This window comes from Hyperoodon ampullatus (genome assembly GCF_949752795.1).
Source record: "Hyperoodon ampullatus genome assembly, chromosome: 18".
NCBI classification, from domain to species: Eukaryota; Metazoa; Chordata; class Mammalia; order Artiodactyla; family Ziphiidae; genus Hyperoodon; species Hyperoodon ampullatus.
In genome coordinates this window covers 49,856,126-49,877,037 of record NC_136931.1, presented here as the reverse complement: position 1 = coordinate 49,877,037, position 20,912 = coordinate 49,856,126, and the positions used below count along the sequence as shown (strand labels likewise).

The following is a 20,912-nucleotide window of genomic DNA, read 5'->3' as shown; positions in this document are numbered from 1 at the left end:
GTACCTGAGGCTTAGAATCTCTAAAGGTCAGAACCAGGCTCCAGGAACAGCCCTCCCCAAAGAACCAGAGGCTTTTTTGTTTTTTTAAATTTTACTGAAGTATAGTTGATTTAAAAATGTTGTGTTAGGGGACTTCCCTGATGGTCCAGTGGTTAAGACTTCGCCTTCCAGTGCAAGGGGTGTGGGTTTGATCCCTGGTCGGGGAGCTAAGATCCCACATGCCTCGCAGCCAAAAAATCAAAACATAAAATAGAAGCAATATTGTAACAAATTCAATAAAGAGTTTAAAAATGGCCCACATCAAAAAAAATCTTAAAAAAATAAATAATGTGTTAGTTTTTGCTGTACAGCAAAGTGAATCAGTTATACATATACATATATCCACTCTTTTCTTTTTCTTTTTCTTTTTTTTTTGTGGTACGCAGGCCTCTCACTGTTGTGGCCTCTTCTGCTGCGGAGCACAGGCTCCGGACGCGCAGGCTCAGCGGCCATGGCTCATGGGCCCAGCCGCTCCGTGGCATGTGGGATCTTCCTGGACTGGGGCACGAACCTGTGTCCGCTGCATCGGCAGGTGGACTCTCAACCACTGCTCCACCAGGGAAGCCCTGTTTGATTCTTTATTCATGATTTAAATTCAAGTTAAAAGTTTGGCCAAGAGTAATTCAGAGATGACATTGTGTCCTCAGTGTGTCACATCCCGAGGAAAATGCTGTCAGTTTATCTCCTTTTTGGTGATTGGGTTAAGGTGGAGTCTGCCAAATTTCTCCATCATAAAAGGTTTCTTTGCTTCCTTCTAGTGAATAAGTCATCTGTGGGAGGATACTGGAGATTGTGTGAATATCCTGTGCTCCAACAACTTTTCACCCAAAGGTTTTAGCATCCATGGATGATCCTCATCTGAATCATTTATTCCACTGATGGTTACAAAATGCCTTGAAGATTTTGAAATATCAATTTTTGTTCTAGCATAAACAGTTCGGATTTTCCATCAAGAGGGAAAAATTTTTTAGCAGTCTGGCATTCTTTGACAACAACGTGGAAACAAGTTTTTCTTGCTTTTTTCTTGAAATCTTTTTGTAGCTCGATTCCCGCACAGCCTGAATCTATTTGTCTGCTTCTCTTCCTGTCCTTATTGATTTTTTTACCTGTCCTGGTTTAGAATTTCTTGGAAAGACTGGCCAAACGTCCCTATATTCTAGTGTTTGTGGAGAAATCATTAAACTCAAGTGGGCAATGAAGCTTCAGGAGCACGGATAGGTGATGATGATCATGATGATGCTAACTAACATTTATTGAATACAGATGATGTGCTGAGAATTATTCTGTGATTTATATGCATTAAATAACTTTAGATTTTCAATAACCTTATGAGTTAGGTGTCATTTTTATTCTTTTTTTTTTTTTTTTTTTTTTTTTTTTTTTTTTTTGTGGTATGCGGGCCTCTCACTGTCGTGGCCTCTCCCGTTGCGGAGCACAGGCTCCGGATGCGCAGGCCCAGCAGCCATGGCTCACGGGCCCAGCCGCTCCGCGGCATATGGGATCCTCCCAGACCGGGGCACGAACCCGTATCCCCTGCATCGGCAGGCGGACTCTCAACCACTGCGCCACCAGGGAGGCCCCCATTTTTATTCTTATTTCAGAGGAAAGTGAGGTACAGAGAGGTTAGACGATTTGATCAAAGGCACATACCTAGTAAGTGGCAGATCTGGGACCTGAATCCAGTGATCTCACCTGAGATTATCTCTCTGACTCACCTCAACTTTAACAAAGAGACTTTGTAAAGAGGAAGACTTTGAAGCAGCTCCCACGTATCTTGCAAAAAGACTGATATTGATATCAGTCAGGGTTCATTTCTAGAAGAAATAAACCACTCTAGCTATTCTAAACAGAAAGGAGTTTAATAGTAAGTATTAGGCACTTACTGTGATGGTTAATTTTATGTGTCAAGTTGACTAGGCCATTGTGACCAGGTATTTGGTCAAACATTATCCTGTATGTTTCCGTGAGTGTGTTTTTGGATGAGGTTAACATTTAAATCAGTGGACTTGGAGTAAAGCAGATTTTCCTCCACCATGTGGGTGGGCCTCATCCAATCAGTTGAAAGCCTGAATAGAACAAAGAACTGGCCTCCTCTGAGCAAGGGGAAGTTCTGCCAGCAGAAAGTCTTAGGACTTGAACTGCCACCTCCCTTCTTTCCAGGATATCCAGCTTTTCAGTGCACCCTGCAGATTTTGGACTTGCCAACTTCCATAATCATAAACCTCTGTCTGTCTCTCTCTTTCTGACTCTCTCTCTCTATATATCTAAATCTATATCTATATCTCCTATTGGTTCTGCTTCTCTGGAGAACCCCGACTAATACACATATAAAATCACTTAAAGGCTCAGAGGAGAAAGCTGTAGGCTTGGCCTCCAGAAATGACTCTCAAACAATGCTGCAGAACTTACCCAGAACTTACTATTTCTGCCACAAACAGAAGATGGGAGTTCAAAAGACTATAGCGGGACTGTTGAATTCAGGAGCAAATTGGGAGAACTGATTATTCATCTGTAGTCTCAGCCTCCAGCTCATTTGTCTCCACTCTGCTCTATGATTATAGGGCTGAAAGCCTACAAACTACATGTTCCTAGACTCCTTTGCCATCTTCTGATTAAGTTCTGCCAATGAGGGCAGAAGGGATCAGGAACTTTCTTCCTGCTTCTAGCTCAGATCGGCATCCTCTCAGTCGCTGTGTGTCATGGCTGGGGTTCCCAGGGAGAGCACTAGGGAGGGCTTCTTCACACCTGTGAAAGAGGGAACTGAATCAGCACAGGGCAGAGGGGAAGTTGAGCTGTGATGCATTCCCAATAAAGATCTCTCCCGACCTTGTGGGACCTCTGGATGGCTCTTCAGAATTGTCTTGAGTTGGGGTGAAGGATATGGGTCTTTATACCTCCATGTTCATCAGTTATTGGATGCAGGCTGCCCTGGAGTGGGGTGTGAATTTAGGCAAAGCAGTTTCCTTCAACTCAGGCAATTCCTAAAGAGAGCTGACAGCTAAGCAATGCCAGCACCTGGAGAAGTTCTTCATTCCTGAATGGGAGTCTGGGTCATTTATTGTAGCATCTACCACACAGTGGATAACTATTTTCAGCTGGAATACTGCAGTATTCCCATACTCTGTACCGTCCCTAAAATATTCTAGTAGGCCAATATGCCATGCACCATGGATGATCAAAGAACCAGCTGCAGGGAACCTAGATTTGATGATCAGAAAATCAGCTTCACAGTTCTCCATTCAGAGCCTGTGCACCTGATGCAGGAGGCTCCCTTCAGAGGCCAGAGCATGAGCTGCCTTTGTGCCTCCTTGGAGGTTCCAGCCCCAGCTCTTGGTAATCTGGGACTCTACCAAGTGTGGCCTCATCTCTCAGACCCTAGATTCTGGGAGTACCACCTGTCTTCTTTTGTTCCTTCGGTCCCAGAGGTGACAGTGAATTTATTCCATTACAATCTTCCAGTTACTCCGACATCCTTTTTTTTTGCTTATTCAGGCTTCCAAACCTCTGTGCAACCGAATATCTGAATTATTTATTTATTTATATATTTATTTTTATTGAAGTATAGTTGAATTACAATGTTGTGTTAATTACTGCTGTACAGCAATGTGAGTCAGTTATACATATATATATATTCTTTTTCATATTCTTTCCGATTATGGCTTATCACAAGATATTGAATATAGTTCCCTGTGGTATACAGTAGGACCTTGCTGTTTATCCATTCTACATACACCAATTTGCATCTACTAATCCCAAACTCCCAATCCAATCCTCTCCCACCCCCATCCCCCTTGGCAACCACCAGTCTATTCTCTATGTCCCTGATTCTGTTTCTGTTTTGTAGATAGGTTCCTTTGTGCCACATTTTAGATTCCACATATAGGTGATATCATATGGTATTTGTCTTTCTCCTTCTGACTTACTTCACTTAGTATGATAATCTCTAGTTGCACAGATATCTGAATTTAAAACCCTCTTGCTTGAAATAACCTAGAGTTGTTCTCTTTTCCTGACTGGACCCTGACTGATCCCTCTGCCACAAATAGCTGAAGATGGGAAATCACGAGGTTATCACTGGAACAGATGACTTCAAGAACACATCCTGGGGCTTCCCTGGTGGCGCAGTGGTTGGGAGTCCGCCTGCCAATGCAGGGGACACGGGTTCGTGCCCCGGTCCAGGAGGATCCCACGTGCCGCGGAGCGGCTGGGCCCGTGAGCCATGGCCACTGAGCCTGCGCGTCTGGAGCCTGTGTTCCGCAGCGGGAGAGGCCACAACAGTGAGAGGCCCGCGTACCAGGAAAAAAAATAAATAAATAATTCTTATCTACAGAAACTGTAAAATAATAAATGTGTGTTGTTTTAAACTGCAAAATTTGTGGTAAGTTATTATGGCAGCCATAAAAAATACTAAAAAAATAAAATAAAATAAGAGAGAAAGAGCCCCCAGATGAGCATTTACCCTGCCTGATGATCTCCATGTGTGTCCTCATCAGGCTGCAGAGGAAGGAGCAGCCCAGCCTGAGTGGTTTCTGAGGCCAGGGTCTATAAATGAATCACCCAGTATGTGGCCCTTTTCTGGCTTATTTCAGGAGTGCAAGGAAGGGAAGAATTACAAAGTAGCAGGAGAAAACTTTAGCAGTTGGTGATCTATTATCTTGATTGTGGTGATGGTTCCACAGACATTTTCATATGTCAAAATTGATCAAATTGTAAACTTAAATATGTGCAGTTTATTGTATGTCAATTATATCTCAGAAAAACTATATATAAAAAATAGGGACTTCCCTGGTGGCTCAGTGGTTAAGAATCTGCCTGCCAATGCAGAGGACATGGGTTCGAGCCCTGGTCCGGGAAGATCCCACATGCCATGGAGCAACTAAACCTGCGAGCCACAACAACTGAGCCCACGTGCTGCAACTACTGAAGCCCACACGCCTAGAAGCCCGTGCTCCGCAGCAAGAGAAGCCACCGCAATGAGAAGCCCGCCCACTGCACCGCTTGCCGCAACTAGAGAAAGCCCATACACAGCATCGAAGACCCAACGTGGCCAAAATAAATAAATAAATAAATAAATAAATAAAAACAGTAAACTGATTAAAAAAAAAAGTCACTCCTCATTTCAAAAAAAAAAAATAGACAAGGTTAAGACAGGAAAAGACAAGCCATGGATGGGGAGAAGATATTTGCAAAACAGTGATTAGATAAAGGCTTTTTATCCAGAATATATTTTTGAAAACTTGCAACTCAATAATAAGCCAAAGAATCCAATAAAAATGAGCAAAAATTTTGAACAGACACTTCACCAACAAATATATATAGATTGTAAATAACAGTATGAAACCATGCTCATCATTATTAGTCATTAGGGAAATGCAAGTTAAAATCACAATGAGACACCACTACTCACTCACCTGAATGGTTTTAAATAGAAGGACTAAAAATACCAAGTGCTGAGGAGTTTGAGAGTAACTGGCCTGGGAACTCTGTGAGGGAAGAACCTGGGCTCTCTTGGTCATCACAGTGTCCAGTCGTCACCTAGTTCAGGGCCTGTCACAGGGTAGGTACTCAGTAGATATTTATTGAGTAAGTGGACAAAATTCTTTGGGAGGACATTTCTTGATGATTTCTGGGGTCCCAGAGCAATTGGACTTTCTCTCCTAGGGGCTCCCCTGAGGTAATGTCCCACCTCAGGGGTGAGGACTTTCACTATAGTTGTTGGTTCATTCCTTCATTCATTAATCACGTATTTCTTTTACTTATTTATGTATTTATGTACTTATTTACTGAAGTACAGTTGATTTACAATGTTAGTTTCTGGTGTACAGCAAATTGATTCAGTTATATATATATGTACATATACATATGTACATATATATACACATGTATATATTCTTTTTCATATTCTGTTCCATTATATTATATTATTATAAGATATTGAATATAGTTCCCTCTAGTATACAGTAGGACTCTGTTGTTTATCTATTTCATATATAGTAGTTTGTATCTGGTAATCCCAGACTCCTAATTTATCCCTCCTCCCACCCCCATTTCCCTTTTGGTAACCATAAGTTTGTTCTCTATGTCTGTGAGTCTGTTTCTGTTTTGTAAATAAGTTCATTCGTATCATATTTTAGATTCCACATATAAGAATCACATATTTCTTTTCTTTTTTTTTTTTTTTTTTTGCGGTACACAGGCTTTTCACTATTGTGGCCTCTCCTGTTGCGGAGCACAGGCTCCGGACGCGCAGGCTCAGCGGCCATGGCTCATGGGCCCAGCCACTCCGCAGCATGTGGGATCCTCCTGGACCGGGGCACGAACCCGTGTCCCCTGCATTGGCAGGCGGACTCCCAACCACTGCGCCACCAGGGAAGCCCAAGAATCACATATTTCTGACATCTGTATTTCTGGCATCTGCAGAGTCCAGGACTTTGTCCTCGATACTGGAATCCAGTGTGGCCCACCGTCTCAGCCCTCTGAGGACTCAGAGGCCACATTAAGAAAGAGCTCATACACTCAGTATGTGTCATGTGCAAAGTGTGTAGGAAGAAAGGTGAATGTGACTTACTGATGGAGCCAATGAAGGCTTGTCAGAGGAAGAGGGGATCTCGTTAGACCTTAAAGGATAAAGAAGAATGTCTGAAACTCCACAAGGACAAGGAAGGGTCTGTCTTATCATTACTAAAACTCCAGTGACTAGTACATGGGCAGATACAAACTGGTAAATATTTACATAAAAGAATGCTGCTGTTTTATATGAGGCCCTCTATTTCCACAGAGAAAGATTGCCTGTGTGAGGTCACCAGGATGCATTGGCTGCAATTAACTGGAAACACTGTCTCACCTGGGCTTAAGCATTAAGGAGAATGTATTTCATCACAATTAAGGAATCTAAATATAGGTGGCTCTGGAGGGTAGTTAATGAATTTTAAAAGATGAAGGAAGTATGGAAGGCTTAGATTCCTTCCTTCTCTCTGATCTGCTAGTCTTAGACAATTGACTTGTCCTCAGATCCTTATGGTCCCAAGATGGCTGCTGCAGCTCCAGGCATCACATGGAGACACAGCAACATCTAGGGTAAGAAGGGGATGGAAGGATCTCCTGGTCCTATTATCAACCAGGAAACCTGTCTTGAATATGTAGGTTGATGCTCTGCATTCACTTCAACTTCCCTCTTGTACACCATCCTGCCTGCAGGGGCTGAAAGGTTTAAAACAACTTCTCTGACTCTGGTGTTGCTGGGATCTGCCTTACATTTGGGTTCTTCCAACCAGATGCACTCAGACAAGATTTGAATGATGGACGAGGGGTGGAGGCCATTCTTCTGCTGGCTCTACCCCCATGGAGGTGTCTGCTTTTTTGTGGTGGTCTTTCTGATCATAGCAGTTTCCAGATGGCAGTTGTCCCATAACTATGACAGATCCCTGATGTGTGGCCTGTGGCCTTCCTGATCATGGCAGTGGAAGCCAATTCCTAATTAAGCAGTCAGGATCCTGATCCTAGAAAGGAAGTGGGCCTTTGAAAAGCTCTGGTTTATGGTTTGGCTCTTAAAGTTATACCTGAATGGTCAACACAGAATCTATTTGTTCAACATTCCTGACACTTCTGTGAGCCACTTATTACCCTATAATAAATCCTTTACTGCCGACATTAACCAGAATTGGTCCTGGTCTCTGTAATGAACTGTATAAGTTTGCCATGGCTACTGTAACAAATTACATCCAATTTTGTGGCATAAAACAACAGAAATTTATTCTCTCACCTTTGTGAGGCCAGAAGGCTATAATCAGGACCACGGGCCAAAATCAATGTGTTAGCAGAGCCATGCTCCTTCTGGCAGCTCTAGGGGAGAATCTGTTCCTTGCCTCTTCCAGCTTCTGGTGGCTGCCGGCACTCCTTGGCTTGTGGCTGCATCTCTCCATGTCTGCCTCCCTGGTCATGTTCCCTCCTCCTCTTCTGTGTGTGTAATCTCCCTCTGTCTCTCTCTCTCTTTTCTTTCTTTCTTTTTTTTTTTTTTTGGCCATGAAGCTTGAGGGATCTTAGTTCCCATACCAGGGATCGAACCTGGGCCCTTGTCAGTGAAAGCACGAAATCCTAACCACTGGACCACCAGGGAATTCCCTCCCTTTGTGTCTCTCCTTTCATGATGCCTGCCATAGCATTTCAGTCTCACCCTGATAATCCAGGATAATCCCATCTCAAAAACTTAATTTAATCACATCTTTAAACATCTCTTTTTTTTTCCCCCAAATAAGGTCACATTTACAGGTCCCAGGGATTGGGACATGGATATCTTTTGGGAGAGCCATTTTTCAGCCTACCGCATGAAACACCATAAAACCTTTCTTAGAGGGCTTCCCTGGTGGCGCAGTGGTTAAGAATCCGCCTGCCAATGCAGGGGACAGAGGTTCGATCCCTGGTTCAGGAAGATCTCACATGCCGTGGAGCAACTAAGCCCGTGTGCAACAATTACTGAGCCTGTGCTCTAGAGCCCACGAGCCACAATTACTGCAGCCCACGGGCCTAGAGCCCGTGCTCCGCAACAAGAGAGCCACCGCACCGAGAAACCTGCGCACCGCCATGAAGAATAGCCCCCGTTCACTGCAACTAGAGAGAGCCTGCATGCAGCAACAAAGACCCAACAGAGCCAAAAGAAAGAAAGAAAGAAAACAAAAACAAAACCTTTCTTAGAGCATCCACCTCCCCGCAAGCCAAATTCCCCTAATCATGGGCCAACTGGATCACTGTGAATCACGTCCTCTCTCCTTCCGTTTTTTGACCACGCCGTGCGTCACGAGGGGATCTTGGTTCCCTGACCAGGGTTCAAACCCGTGCCCCCTGCAGTGGATACACTGAGTCTTAACCACTGGACCGCCAGGGAAGTCCGAAAACATGTCCTCTCTTTTCCCTCTGGATTCACTCTCCACTCTGCTCTAGGTCCGGGAATGTAGATTACATCAGTTGGGACTCCCTTGCCTTCTGTCTTCCAGCTGGGTTCGGCAATGGGAGGTGTGAGCAGAAAATTGGAGAGAGGAAAAGAGAGCAGGTGGGTGTTTACTCTCCTACTTCCCTGCTGGGCTGTGGGCTGGCAGCAGTGATGTTCCAGAATCTCTGTCAGGGGACTGGTAACCGCTCCCTCCCAGGTCCCTTCTGGTGGTTTAGGAACAGTGATAGCTTCCGGCTGTTGGGTGGGCCCAGGTGCTGCCCTGTGTTGGTTTCCCCTAACCATACCCCGCATCTGTACGTTGTTGCTTAAATAACTCCCTTACCCCATTTGACCATTTGGTCTCCTGCGGGGATCCTGGCTGACGCAGTCACAGAGCCAAGCCTACACGAGTCTTTAGCAAGAGGGCTCGTGTAGGTCGGTTTAGGTCAATCAAGAATGACGTGGGGGCTTCCCTGGTGGCGCAGTGGTTGGGGGTCCGCCTGCCGATGCAGGGGACACGGGTTCCTGCCCCGGTCCGGGAAGATCCCACATGCCGTGGAGCGGCTGGACCTGTGAGCCATGGCCACTGGGCCTGCGCGTCCGGAGGCTGTGCTCCGCAACGGGAGAGGCCACAACAGTGAGAGGCCCGCGTAACGCAAAAAACAAAAACAAAAACAAAAAAAAACAAAACAAAACAAAACAAAAAAAAAAAAAAAAAAAAGAATGACGTGGGGGAAGGGCTGTGCCACAAAGAATGACATGAGAAATTTTTGCTGGGCTGGCAACGACTGTGTCTCCTTTATCCATTTTAGAGATTAGGGCCCTAGGATAAAGCTTCATCTCTTCTTTGACAGTTCACATGTTAGAAAAAATTTTTAATGGTGATATATTGATTTAATAATGAGTCCTTAGGTTGTGCCAGGGACTGTGCCTTGGTACTTGACATGATTGAACACATTTAATTCCCACTACCACCCAGTGACGAAGGATATTATAATATAGCTTACTGATTGGAAACTAAAAATTTAACTGACTTGCCTAATGTCATGCAGTAACTAAGCGAGCAGAAGTTGGGATTCTAAGATCTCTGTGACCTCAGAGCTTGCATTTTTAACCACTACAACCATACTGTCTCCTTTATCATACTTGAGATACTTCTATCCACCAGGTGAGATGCTAATTGCTTTACGTATATTGTTTCTAATTTATAGAAGAACCTGTCTACGTGAATACATGTCACCATCATCTCACACCCAAACTCCCTCCTCTACTCTTAGGCATTCCTGGATGCTCTCCTCTTATGAGGCCTGAACTTTTAGAAACATAAACTGGAGTAGTTGCTTCTTTGCTTAAAACTCTGCAGTGACTGCCTATGTATCTTCCAGAAAAATCCAAGTGCTTAAGGATCTCACAGACGTCCAAGGCCCTGGTCCCTATCTACCTGTCTAACTTCACTCCTAACCACCTCTTCGTGGAGTTCTGGACTGCAGCACACTGGCCTCCTTTCTGTTCTTCAAATTTTAATGACCAACTCCCTCCCCAGTCTGAAGCTCCCCGAGGACAGGGGCCTGTGGCTCTGTATTCCCAATACTGGCAAATAACAGGCAGCTAGGAAATACTGTCCATGTATATAATGAATGGATGACTGAATGGCTGCATGGATGAATAAATGAACCTTTCAAAGAGAGGTATCCCTAAGTTATTTTCAGATGAAGAAATCTAGAGGCCAGGAAAGGCAAGTATGTTACTAAATGTCACTCGGCAGATAAATGTTCCATCTGGGTATCAAATTCAGGTCTGAGTTCAGAGTTGGGCTTCCTCTACTCACACTGTCTCAAAATGGCTGCACCCACTAGTAAGTGCAACACCATTTGATAATGAAAATGAATTGACACCAGGAGAAAAGATTGACACCAGAGGTACAGGGTTTGCAAACACGAGGACACATAAATAGCAGGACCCAAAGTATCATAACTGGGAACTTTGACATCTGTGATCCCCAAATCCCTCAGGGAACGAGACCTGCTCAGGTGGGGAGGTCCAAGAGTGACAGATTTATAAAATCCCCAAAAGGTGTTGGGGGTTCACATTAGAGGACCAGCTCTGTAATGGTCAGAGGAACCCAGGCAATTATGTCAGACTGGTTCATGGTATGTGGGGGTCAGTGACCAAAGCAACCCAGGAACCAAGTCTTCTACTGACCACCTGGAAAGATATTCTGGCCATGCATCCCACGGAAATGTCACTGCATCCAGGGAACTCGTTCTGGTCTTGGGAAAGAATCCATGCCTCTTGCACCCAGTGTGTGTGGGTCAAGGTTCAGCCAATGGTGGCAGAGAAGCCACCTGTAAGCGCTCTGCTCAGCATGCCCAGCTGAACTCCCAACCAACAGCTGCCCTGTGGGTGAGCCATCAACTGCCTCCAGCCCCGTCAAGCCTTCAGATCAATCAAATCCTAGCTGACATCCAACTGCAACCATGGGAGAGACCCCAAGTGAAAAATCACTCACCTGAGGGAGAACAGGAGGAGGAGAAAGGCACAACATGGACAGGTGAGAGGGTACTGTCTTACTTCGCCACAGACAGCAATTGCCAACTCTGAACAAAATATTAAAAAAAAAAACAGGCCTTCCCTGGTGGCGCAGTGGTTGAGAGTCCGCCTGCCGATGCAGGGGACACGGGTTTGTGTCCTGGTCCGGGAGGATCCCACATGCCGTGGAGCGGCTGGGCCCGTGAGCCATGGCCACTGAGACTGTGCGTCCGGAGCCTGTGCTCCGCAACAGGAGAGGCCACAACAGTGAGAGGCCCGCGTACTGCAAAAACAAAACAAAACAAAACAAAAACCCAACTATTTGAAGGCACTGGAGAGAAACCAGACACAGGCAGAAGATGGAGGGGATTCAGCCTTTTAAGGAATGGAAGACACTGGGAATTCCCTGGTGGTCAAGTGGTTGGGACTGTGCCCTCTACTGCAGGGGGCACGGATTCGATCCCTGGTTGGGGAACTAAGATCCTGCAAGCTGAGCGGCATGGCCAAAAATAAAATAAAGAATGTATTTTTTCACTTATTACTAGACCACAGCATGGAAGCACATCTAGATTTCAGGGTGTCAGATCCAGACGACCTTTCAAAAGCAAAGTACCAGAAGCATCCAAAAAGGAAACGAACTATGTTCATGAAGAAACATTTGGCAGATTTGAACTTCCTTTTCAATAAAAACCCATACCCCACCCCTAGCCTTCAGCGAGAAATGGCCTCAAAAATGGACATACATCCAACAGTCCTGCAGGTTTGGTTCAAGAATCGTAGAGCGAAACTCAAGAAAGCCAAATACGAGGATTTTCAGTCAGAACAGCAAGAAGCTCAACAGCAATTATCCGAGGCAGGAGGAAAGATCAGCTCTTCCAAGGGAAATATGGATACACCTCCCAGGTCCCCTAATGGTACCTCCCCTGCATCTCTAGATTATATGGATCGTCCAATACCTTCCTTCCAACTCAGCAGGTGGCGCAATTTGAAGGCTGTCACAGACCATTCTCTTGGCCACAAAATGGTCCATTTTGGCTACTGCCAAGACCCTAATATATACTGCCTCTATCTCATTTTGGAATCCCAAGCTCTCTCCACAAGCTTCAATTCTAATTCTTTTGGATCTTTTTTGCCATAAAGATCTTAGAGAAGCTAGACACAGAAAGTCATATATGATTTGTAATGATTCCCATACAAGGGAATACTTTTCAGCAGTGAAAGGAAAAAACAAGATATACACAACATGGATGCAGTTCAAGACCATTATGTTGAGTGAAAGAAAAAAGAACCCACACAACAGAGTACATAGTGTATAATTCTGTATAATTCCCACTACACGAATTTGTAGAGCAGGCAGGAAAAACTAATATACAGCAGCCAGAAGCAGACTAGTGACTGTCTATGTCGTAGAAAGAATTGAGTTGAAAAAGGCACAGGATGATGTAAAGGTTTCATGTCTTTTTTTTTTTTGGCCACTCTGTATGGCTTGCAGGATCTTATTTCCCTGAACCTGGCCCACAGCTGTGAAAGCGCTGAGTCCTAACCACTAGACGGAGAGGGAATTCCTCTCACGTCTTAAAATGTCAGTTACCTAGGTGTAAAATTCATCAGAGCACTACATTATGTACTTGAAAGTTGCAAGAGACTGGATCTTAAATGTTCTCCCCACAAAAAAGGAATGAGAATTATGTGATGGGATGGATGGAGGTGTTAGCTAATGCTATGGTGGTAATCATTTTGCCACATATAAATGTATAAAATCAACATGTAGTATACCTTAAACTTATGTGAAGTTATGTGTCAATCATATCTCATTAAAGCTGAAGGAAAAAAACAAGAATGGAACACACTATGTGAGATCAAGTCCATATGGCTTTTCCTCTGAGGACGCACCTCCATTCATGTGGCAAGGGACAGCTTGAACTCAAGCAGAAAACCAGTCTTTTTTTTTTTGCGGTACGTGGGCCTCTGACTGTTGTGGCCTCTCCCATTGCGGAGCACAGGCTCTGGACGCGCAGGCTCAGCGGCCATGGCTCACAGGCTTGGCCGCTCTGCGGCATGTGGGATCCTCCCGGACCAGGGCACAAACCCGTGTCCCCTGCATCGGCAGGCGGACTCTCAACCACTGCGCCACCAGGGAAGCCCAGAAAACCAGTCATTGACTTGAAGTATCAGACCCTAGAGTTCAGGGCAGCAAGAGTAGTTGGAAACTGACAGGAGAAATCCTAATATGGAGGGAGCCCCAGACAAAGAGGACCTAAGTCCGTATATAAATTACCCTTGAATCTTTAATGTACTGAAATAAAAAGAAAGCTGTCAACACAGAATTCTATATCCACTGTAAATATCCTAGAAAATTGGCAAAATAAGATGGCTGCTCTCATTTCTGTCATTCAGCAAGAGTGGAGACAGGAAAGGAGGAGGGCATTACCATTTCCTTTAAAGGACCAACTCATAAGGTGCTCAGATTGCTTTCAGTCATTTGCATTGGCCAAAACATAGTGCCATAGGTGCAGGGAAAGCTGGAAAATGTTGTCTTTAGTAGAACACTCTTAAATCCACTAGGTAAAGGAAGAAGGGATAACAGATATAGGGACAGCTAGCTGGAGTCTCTGTCATCCAGCTTTATAGACAATTATGTGGTTGTGTGATGGCTGGAGCTGTGGCAGCCACATTATGACCATGAGGGGAGACAGTACTGATACACTGAGGATGGAGGAGCAGCCAGATGGAAAAACCCTGGCTCTACTATGACATCATGCTCTCTAAACTGGCACAATTCAGTATAAATATTATGTGAGCCATGCATACCATTTAAAATTTTCAGTAACCATGCTTAAAAAGTTAAAAAATATATATGAAATTAATTTAAAATATACTTTATTTGACCCACTATACCCAAAATATAATTTAAATATATAATCAATGTAAAATTATTAATGATTTTAAATCTTTTAAACAGTAAATAAAAATTCTGTATGTACACACATCTGTTTCCTAGCTCTATCCACTGAGAGAGTGTAGAAGCAATGATATCCTTGTAGCAATCAGTTCACCCAGGTGTTGGTTTCTAAATACTGTTCTCCACTAAAAGGAACGAGAACTCCTTGGGGAAATGACCAGAGTTACAGAGATGAGGCAGGAAAATTACAAAAGGAGCCTGGGAATCTGATACCAGAAAGCGAGGAGGTGCTCAACAAATGATGGGAACACATCAAAAGGACATGAGCCCTCTTGAAAAGGTTCCCATTGGCCTCATCTGGGACAACTTGAGCGTCATGATAAATGATAGTAAAGAACTACAATTATAAAATAATAACTCATGAGTCCATGTTGATATAAAGCCATTGGTAAATACATGAATCAGGAAGGGGAGGAAAGCTCTTCCTAAGAGTAGAATGTCGACTAAGAAATGTAGAAAGAATGATGACATTAGAGGCTCACTATTTGGTAATGGTCATAATAGTAACTGTAAGGCAAACTCCATCAATGGAGTTTGATCAATGGATGCTAAAATGAATGGGTCAGAGTTTGAGAAGTAATAGGAATTTACATGGTCTCAAACTCTCTCCACATCCTTATTAACTACAAAGAGAAAACTTTGGCAGGCAACATCTGAAAAAAGAAAAATAAGAAAAATAAGAAGTCATTAAATTCTGGAGGATATTTTATACTTAGAGCACAGCTCGGCTTGTACTAGTTACCTTTCAAGTGCACAGTGGCTACATGTGATCTGGGAGCCATACTGGACAGCTCAGCTTAAATGGACCCTGCTGTTTGAGATTTCTCATCCTGTACAATAATAAATGTTCTCATTATTAAGGCACTTTGAGTTAATATTACTTTACTTATAACAGGATGCAATCTAATGACGCCATCATACCATCACATACATACCGTGGGAGGATGAATTATGGCCCCCAAAGATGCCAACCCGCAATCTCAGACCTATGAATATCCCCTGTTACATGCCAAAGGGACTTTGCAGATGTAATTAAGATTTATGGACTCTAAAAGAGAGAGATTATCCTGGATTCCCTGAGTGGAGCCAGTCTAAACACACGAGTTCTTAAGAGCAGCGAACTTTCTCAGGCTGGAGGTAAAAGAGAAATGTGGCAAAAGGAGAAATGAGAGGGATTCCAAGCATGAGAAGGATTTGACTCTGGGATGTAGGGTCAACGTGCAGGGACCAGAAAGAAGTTGCAAAGAGCTAAGGATGGGCCCTCACAGCCAGCAAGGAAAAAGGATCTCAGTGTGACAACCGCAAGGAACAGAATTCTTCCAACAACTTAAATGAGTTTGGGAGAGGATCCTGCACAGAGCCTCTGAAACAATCCAGCCAGCCACACTTTGATCAGCCTTGTGAGACCCACAGCAGGGAAATTAGCTGAGCCCACCCGGATTTCTGACCTGCAGAAATGTAAGATAATGAATCTGTATTGTGTTGAGATGCTCAGTTTGTGAGAATTTGTTACAGCAGCAAAGAAAAACCAACACACACACACACACACACACACACACACACAGAGTCCACACCACAAAGAGCATCTTTTCTTCATTGTTTATTTGTACAGGTTTTATAAAAAGTAGAAAAATAAACATTTTATGGGGTCTGAGCTTGAGAAATCACACACATAAATATAAAAATAGTCATTAGGAGGCAATAAATTTAAAAAAGGGGTTTTGATGTATAAATAATATCAAAGATGCTGAGACAAGTTGCAGGTGGGTCTCTGGGGTCAGACACACTGGTCTCCACTGGCAACACATTTCAGGTCCCGGGTGAGGAGGCGGAAGAGGTTGAACACGACAGAGGCTTCAAGGCAGTCCCAGGACTCCTGGGGGCAGAGGGGGATGGCTCAGTAGCTCCCACGTCTGGGCTCCCAGCTGAGCCCAGCCATCGGTTTCCCCTCCCCGGTCACTCACCTTCTTCGGGGCCTCCTGGAGTCGGTGTAGCCAGTGCTGGAGGCGGCCCCGGGGCCTGGGGCCTGCTGTGGGCCGAGCTGGGACCTGTGGGCAGAGGAGGGTGGTGTTGAGGGTGTGAGACAGGGCCTGGGACAGAGGGGGACGTACAGGTGGCCAGAGCCCAGACACGGCCCGGGTGCCCCGAGTGCTCACACAGGCCTGGAGCTTGGAGTGGATGTGGTGCAGCATGTGAAGGGGCTGGTCCAGGATGTGATCCAGGGGTGAGTTAGCCGTGGCCTCCAGGACATACAGTGTCAGGGCCAGCTCCGCCTCCAAGGCCACGGGGCGCTCCCACACCTGAGGAGGAGACAGAAGACAGGTGAGAGTTGCACGTGAGAGAGAACAGGCGAGGAGGCACAGGTGAGGGGGACAGAGGAAGGGAGAGTGGAAGGTGAAAGTCGGGGTCAGGTGAGAGCCAATGTGGCTGGCTGAGGGGAAGGGGTCAGGGGCCGGGTGGGGGGGTGCAGGGAGAGAAGGACGTGAGGGAAGGAGGAGGTGAGGGGCCACCTGCAGAGCCGGAGCGGGCGGGCAGGTGAGGGCAGGCGGGCCTGACTCTCCCGACTCACCTGCAGCTGCCTCAGGTCCCGGGTCCTGGGGAAGAGGCGGGAGCTGCAGTTCCAGTCCTTCTGCAAGAGCGACTCTTCCTAGAGAGCAAGGGCAAGGTCAGCCCCCAGGGGGAGGGACAGAGGGAGGAGCCCAGGGAGGCTGGAGGAGGGCCAGCAACAGGACGGGAGGTTAGCTTCCAAAAGACCGCAGAGGCACGTCCACCGCAGGAGGACAGGAGATCGCCCACCGCGGGGAGGTTGGAGGTCAGCCCAGTGCGGGGAGGGCAGGCCCACCTTCAGCCCAGGTAGCCCGGGAGCGCACAGAGGGAGGGGTGGAGGGTCGCCCACTGCAGGAGGGGTCGGGGGAGACTCACAAAGGCATCCTTGGCCGTCTTGAAGGCCTGCAGCTCTTGTGGGGACAGAGACTTGAACTGGGCCATGTGGCAGCCCCTTGCACCTGGGAGGGCCCCGAGGGGTGAGGGCACAGGAACTGCCCCTGTCCTGCTTGGCGCCACGGTCATCAGCATCAGCACCAGCGTGCAGCCGGGGGCCATGTCTGTGTTAGGGAAGGACAGCAAGATGAGGCGAGGGAGGGCGTCAGGGGGTGAGGGCGGGGGCTCTGGGGAGTGAGGGTCCCGGACAAGGATGTAGGGGCTGACCCAGCTTCATTCCTGCGCTCTGGTCTCTGTCAGCAGATGGGGGATCAAGTGTCCTCTCTGAGGCCGCCGCCTGGGGTCTCTCGGTCTCGTCTGGCGTCTCTGACTTCAGCCTCCTCTTCTGGTTCTCAGCTCGTTGCTCTGTCCGTGTCTCTGAACTTCCAGCTCCGTCTGAGGTGTGATTCCTGCCTGAGCTCCATGGCGCAGCTTTTAGCCTGTGCAGCTGGGCAATCCCAGCTGATGTAGGAAAAGTGAAAACACAGCTAGAGGCTGACACTGGCACCAGGTGAGGCGAGGGCTGGGAAAGCCCAGAGCAGGGCGGGGCCTGTGAGCCATGTGAGCCGCCGAGGGAAAAAGAAACTGACATCGATTCATGTCCCATTTCACCTCCGAGAAAGTGAGTAAGGAAGTCAAAATCAGGGCTGGGGCAGCTTCAGCCCCACACGGCGGGTCTCCTGCGCCGGTGCCCAGGCTGATCTAGGACTGGGGTGGGAGGGGACAGCGGCCCCAGTACAGGGAGTAGAGGGAAAAGGCACCTGTCGGAGGTGCTGCCATGAAGAACCTGGAACTTCCAAGAGGGAGGCTGTTTAGGAGGTGGCAGAAGGTCCAGGACTGCTGCTGCGGGTGGGAGAGAGAGTGAGAAAGGCAAAACCTCGTGAATTCAGAGAGGACACCAGCTGCTCCCCACCCTTCCCCACCTGGTACCCACAGAGACCTCATGGGGGAGGTCTGGAGCCTGCACCGACCTGCTCTCTGTCAGGCTCAGAAGGACCCAGGAATAGGAGGATGTGCTATGAAATTGAGCTGTGACCAATACTTCAGGGAAATCAGGTGGGGTTGAGAAAAACGCCTTGAATCACCAAGTACCTATTTGCCCTCCCACCCCCACTTTGGGTCAGACCCTGTTCAAGGTGCCAGGAAGAGAGCATTGAAAAAAGAAAAGACACGAAACAATCCTTCATGGGGCTTTTTACTAGAGAGAGGTACCAGATAGTACCTCTCTGGGATACGGGGATTAGGCATGTGGTATGTATTATGTTAGGTAAAGTCAGATCATGGAAAATGAAAGAAATGAAGCAGGGACGAGACAGAGTGCGAGAGGAAGTCTGTATTAAATAAGGTAATGAAATGACATTTGAGGGAAGACCTAAAGGAAGTGAGGGAGGGAGCTCTGTGGAGATCTGAGGGGGAGCCTTCCAGGAAAAGGGAACAGTCAGTGAAAAAGGAAAACAGAGACACCCCCTCCTTCTGTGAGCCTGTATATGTCTCACCCTGTTCGCGGAGGCTCTGCCACAATGTGGTTTGTTTTCTTTGTTGTTGTTGTTGTTGTTTTTGGCCATGCCGCTTGCAGGATCTCAGTTCCCCGACCAGGGATTGAACCGGGTGCTCAGCAGTGAAAGCGCAGCGTCCTGACCACTCGAATGGCAGGGAATTCCCTCACAGTGTGCTACTGGATACTCATGGTAGCACCAAGGACATCCTGTGCTTTGCCTACATTTCAAAGACAGAGGAAACTGCAGGGACTCAGAGGGGTTAAGAGACTTGTCCAAGGTCATACAGCAAATAAGTGGTGAGGGCAGGATATTAACTGAGTTCTGTCTGACACCAGAGAGTAACCACTGCACTCAACAGCCCCAGTGTAGCTACATCTCCTGACTTGGAGGTAATGGACGTCTCGAACAGAAGGTGTGGAGTCCTTTTGACTATTACTCCCACCCCCTCTTTCCCTCATTCATAATTCCAGGGAGAGGGTGGACCCAAGTCCTCAGTTGGGAATGTCTTTGAGCTCTGATATGTAACGTTTCTTAGAAATTTTTTCATCAGAGTATAATTGCTTTACAACGTTGTATTAGTTTCTGCTGTGCAATGAAGTGAATCAGCTATATGTATGCCTATATCCCCTCCGTCCTGGACCTCCTTCCCACGCCCCCATCCCACCCATCTAGGTCGTCACAGAGCACCGGCTGAGCTGAGCTTCCTGTGCTTTATAGCATGTTCCCACTAGCTATCTATTTTACGCATGATAGTGTATATATGTCAGTCTTACCCTCCCACTTCATCCCACCCTCCCCTGCCCCCACTCTGTCCACATGTCCATTCTCTAGGTCCACGTCTCTATTCCTGCCCTGCAGATAGGTTCACCTGTAAGAGCAGGTGGACTTCCCTAGGGGTCCAGTGGGTAAGACTCTGTGCAGGGGACCCAGGTTCGATCCCTGGTAGGGGAACTAGATCCTGCCTGCATGCCGCAACTCAGACCCAGAGCAGCCAAAATAAATAAACATTAAAAAAAATAAAATAAAAGCAACAGCAGGGATGTGCCCAAGTCACCTACCAGTGTTCTGGTCAGTTTCTATTAATTGCATCGGCCTTATATCAGGGGAGGACACATTGCAACAACTGTGAATCCTGGAAATTGACAAATTATCTCAAAATCCCTCAACAGCATACTGTTTCTCTTAGAGAGGAAGTTCAGGGGAGTGGTTAGGAGCATGGGAACTGGAGCTAGACTCTGGGGCTCAAACCTGGCTCCGACCCTCTCTAGCTGTGTGACCTTGGGAAACAGGCTTTGCAGTTGGCCACGAAGATTGCCCATCCACAGACGCAGACAAATTTTCAAAGTACAATTGTTCTGCATTTATGTGTGTGATTATTTAGTGGAGACCAATTATTAAGGCCATTCTGTGGCTTCAGCTGGAAGCTTCAGAAACATTATTTCAATGTATAGTACTCACTGCAAGGGAAGTGTAACAATGCCATGGCATAAATGAGTAAACTGAGGCTCAGAGAGAAGGAATTTGCCCAGACACGCAACACTTAAGTGGCAGGGCAGAACTGAAACTCAGCTCACCTGATTTCCCTGTCTCAGCATTTTGTGCTGAACAGCCCCCCTCAAAATGACCACGGAATAAACAACCCGCAGAAATGCAAAAATATTTAATAATTGGCAATAAATTAACAACAGAAGACAGAACAGCAAATACACACAGGAACTTCATAAATACAAAACACACTTAAGGAACGGAATTCAAAAAACTACTTATCCAGAGGACAAGTAGTCCTTTGGCCTTATCACTACCCAGTCCCTCTGGGAATGAGGTCTCCCCAGCGGGGAGGTCCAAGAGTCACATATTCATGGAATCGCAAAGCGGGCACTGAAGGTTCAAAGCACGGGGTGGGAACTGTCATGAGACAGGGCTGTTCCTGTAACCACAGAAGTAGAAACTGGTCCATGGTACGTGGTGGTCAGCGACC

At 46.4% G+C, this 20,912-nt stretch overlaps 2 protein-coding genes across 2 annotated transcripts; one reads left to right on the top strand and one right to left on the bottom strand.

The window, feature by feature from the left end:
* Positions 1-12,047: 12,047 nt before the first annotated feature.
* Positions 12,048-12,632, top strand: LEUTX (leucine twenty homeobox; the record flags this gene model as incomplete). The annotated part of the gene is made up of 1 exon (XM_079724086.1): positions 12,048-12,632. The coding sequence occupies one exon, from the start codon at positions 12,048-12,050 to the stop codon at positions 12,630-12,632; it is 585 nt and encodes a 194-aa protein (XP_079580212.1).
* Positions 12,633-16,233: 3,601 nt separating this feature from the next.
* On the bottom strand, positions 16,234-18,380 carry LOC307066861 (interferon lambda-3-like; the record flags this gene model as incomplete). Its single annotated transcript, XM_079724085.1, has 7 exons — positions 16,234-16,332; positions 16,421-16,504; positions 16,613-16,756; positions 17,026-17,103; positions 17,379-17,623; positions 18,197-18,278; positions 18,366-18,380. The coding sequence occupies 7 exons, from the start codon at positions 18,378-18,380 to the stop codon at positions 16,234-16,236; spliced, it is 747 nt and encodes a 248-aa protein (XP_079580211.1).
* Positions 18,381-20,912: the final 2,532 nt, after the last annotated feature.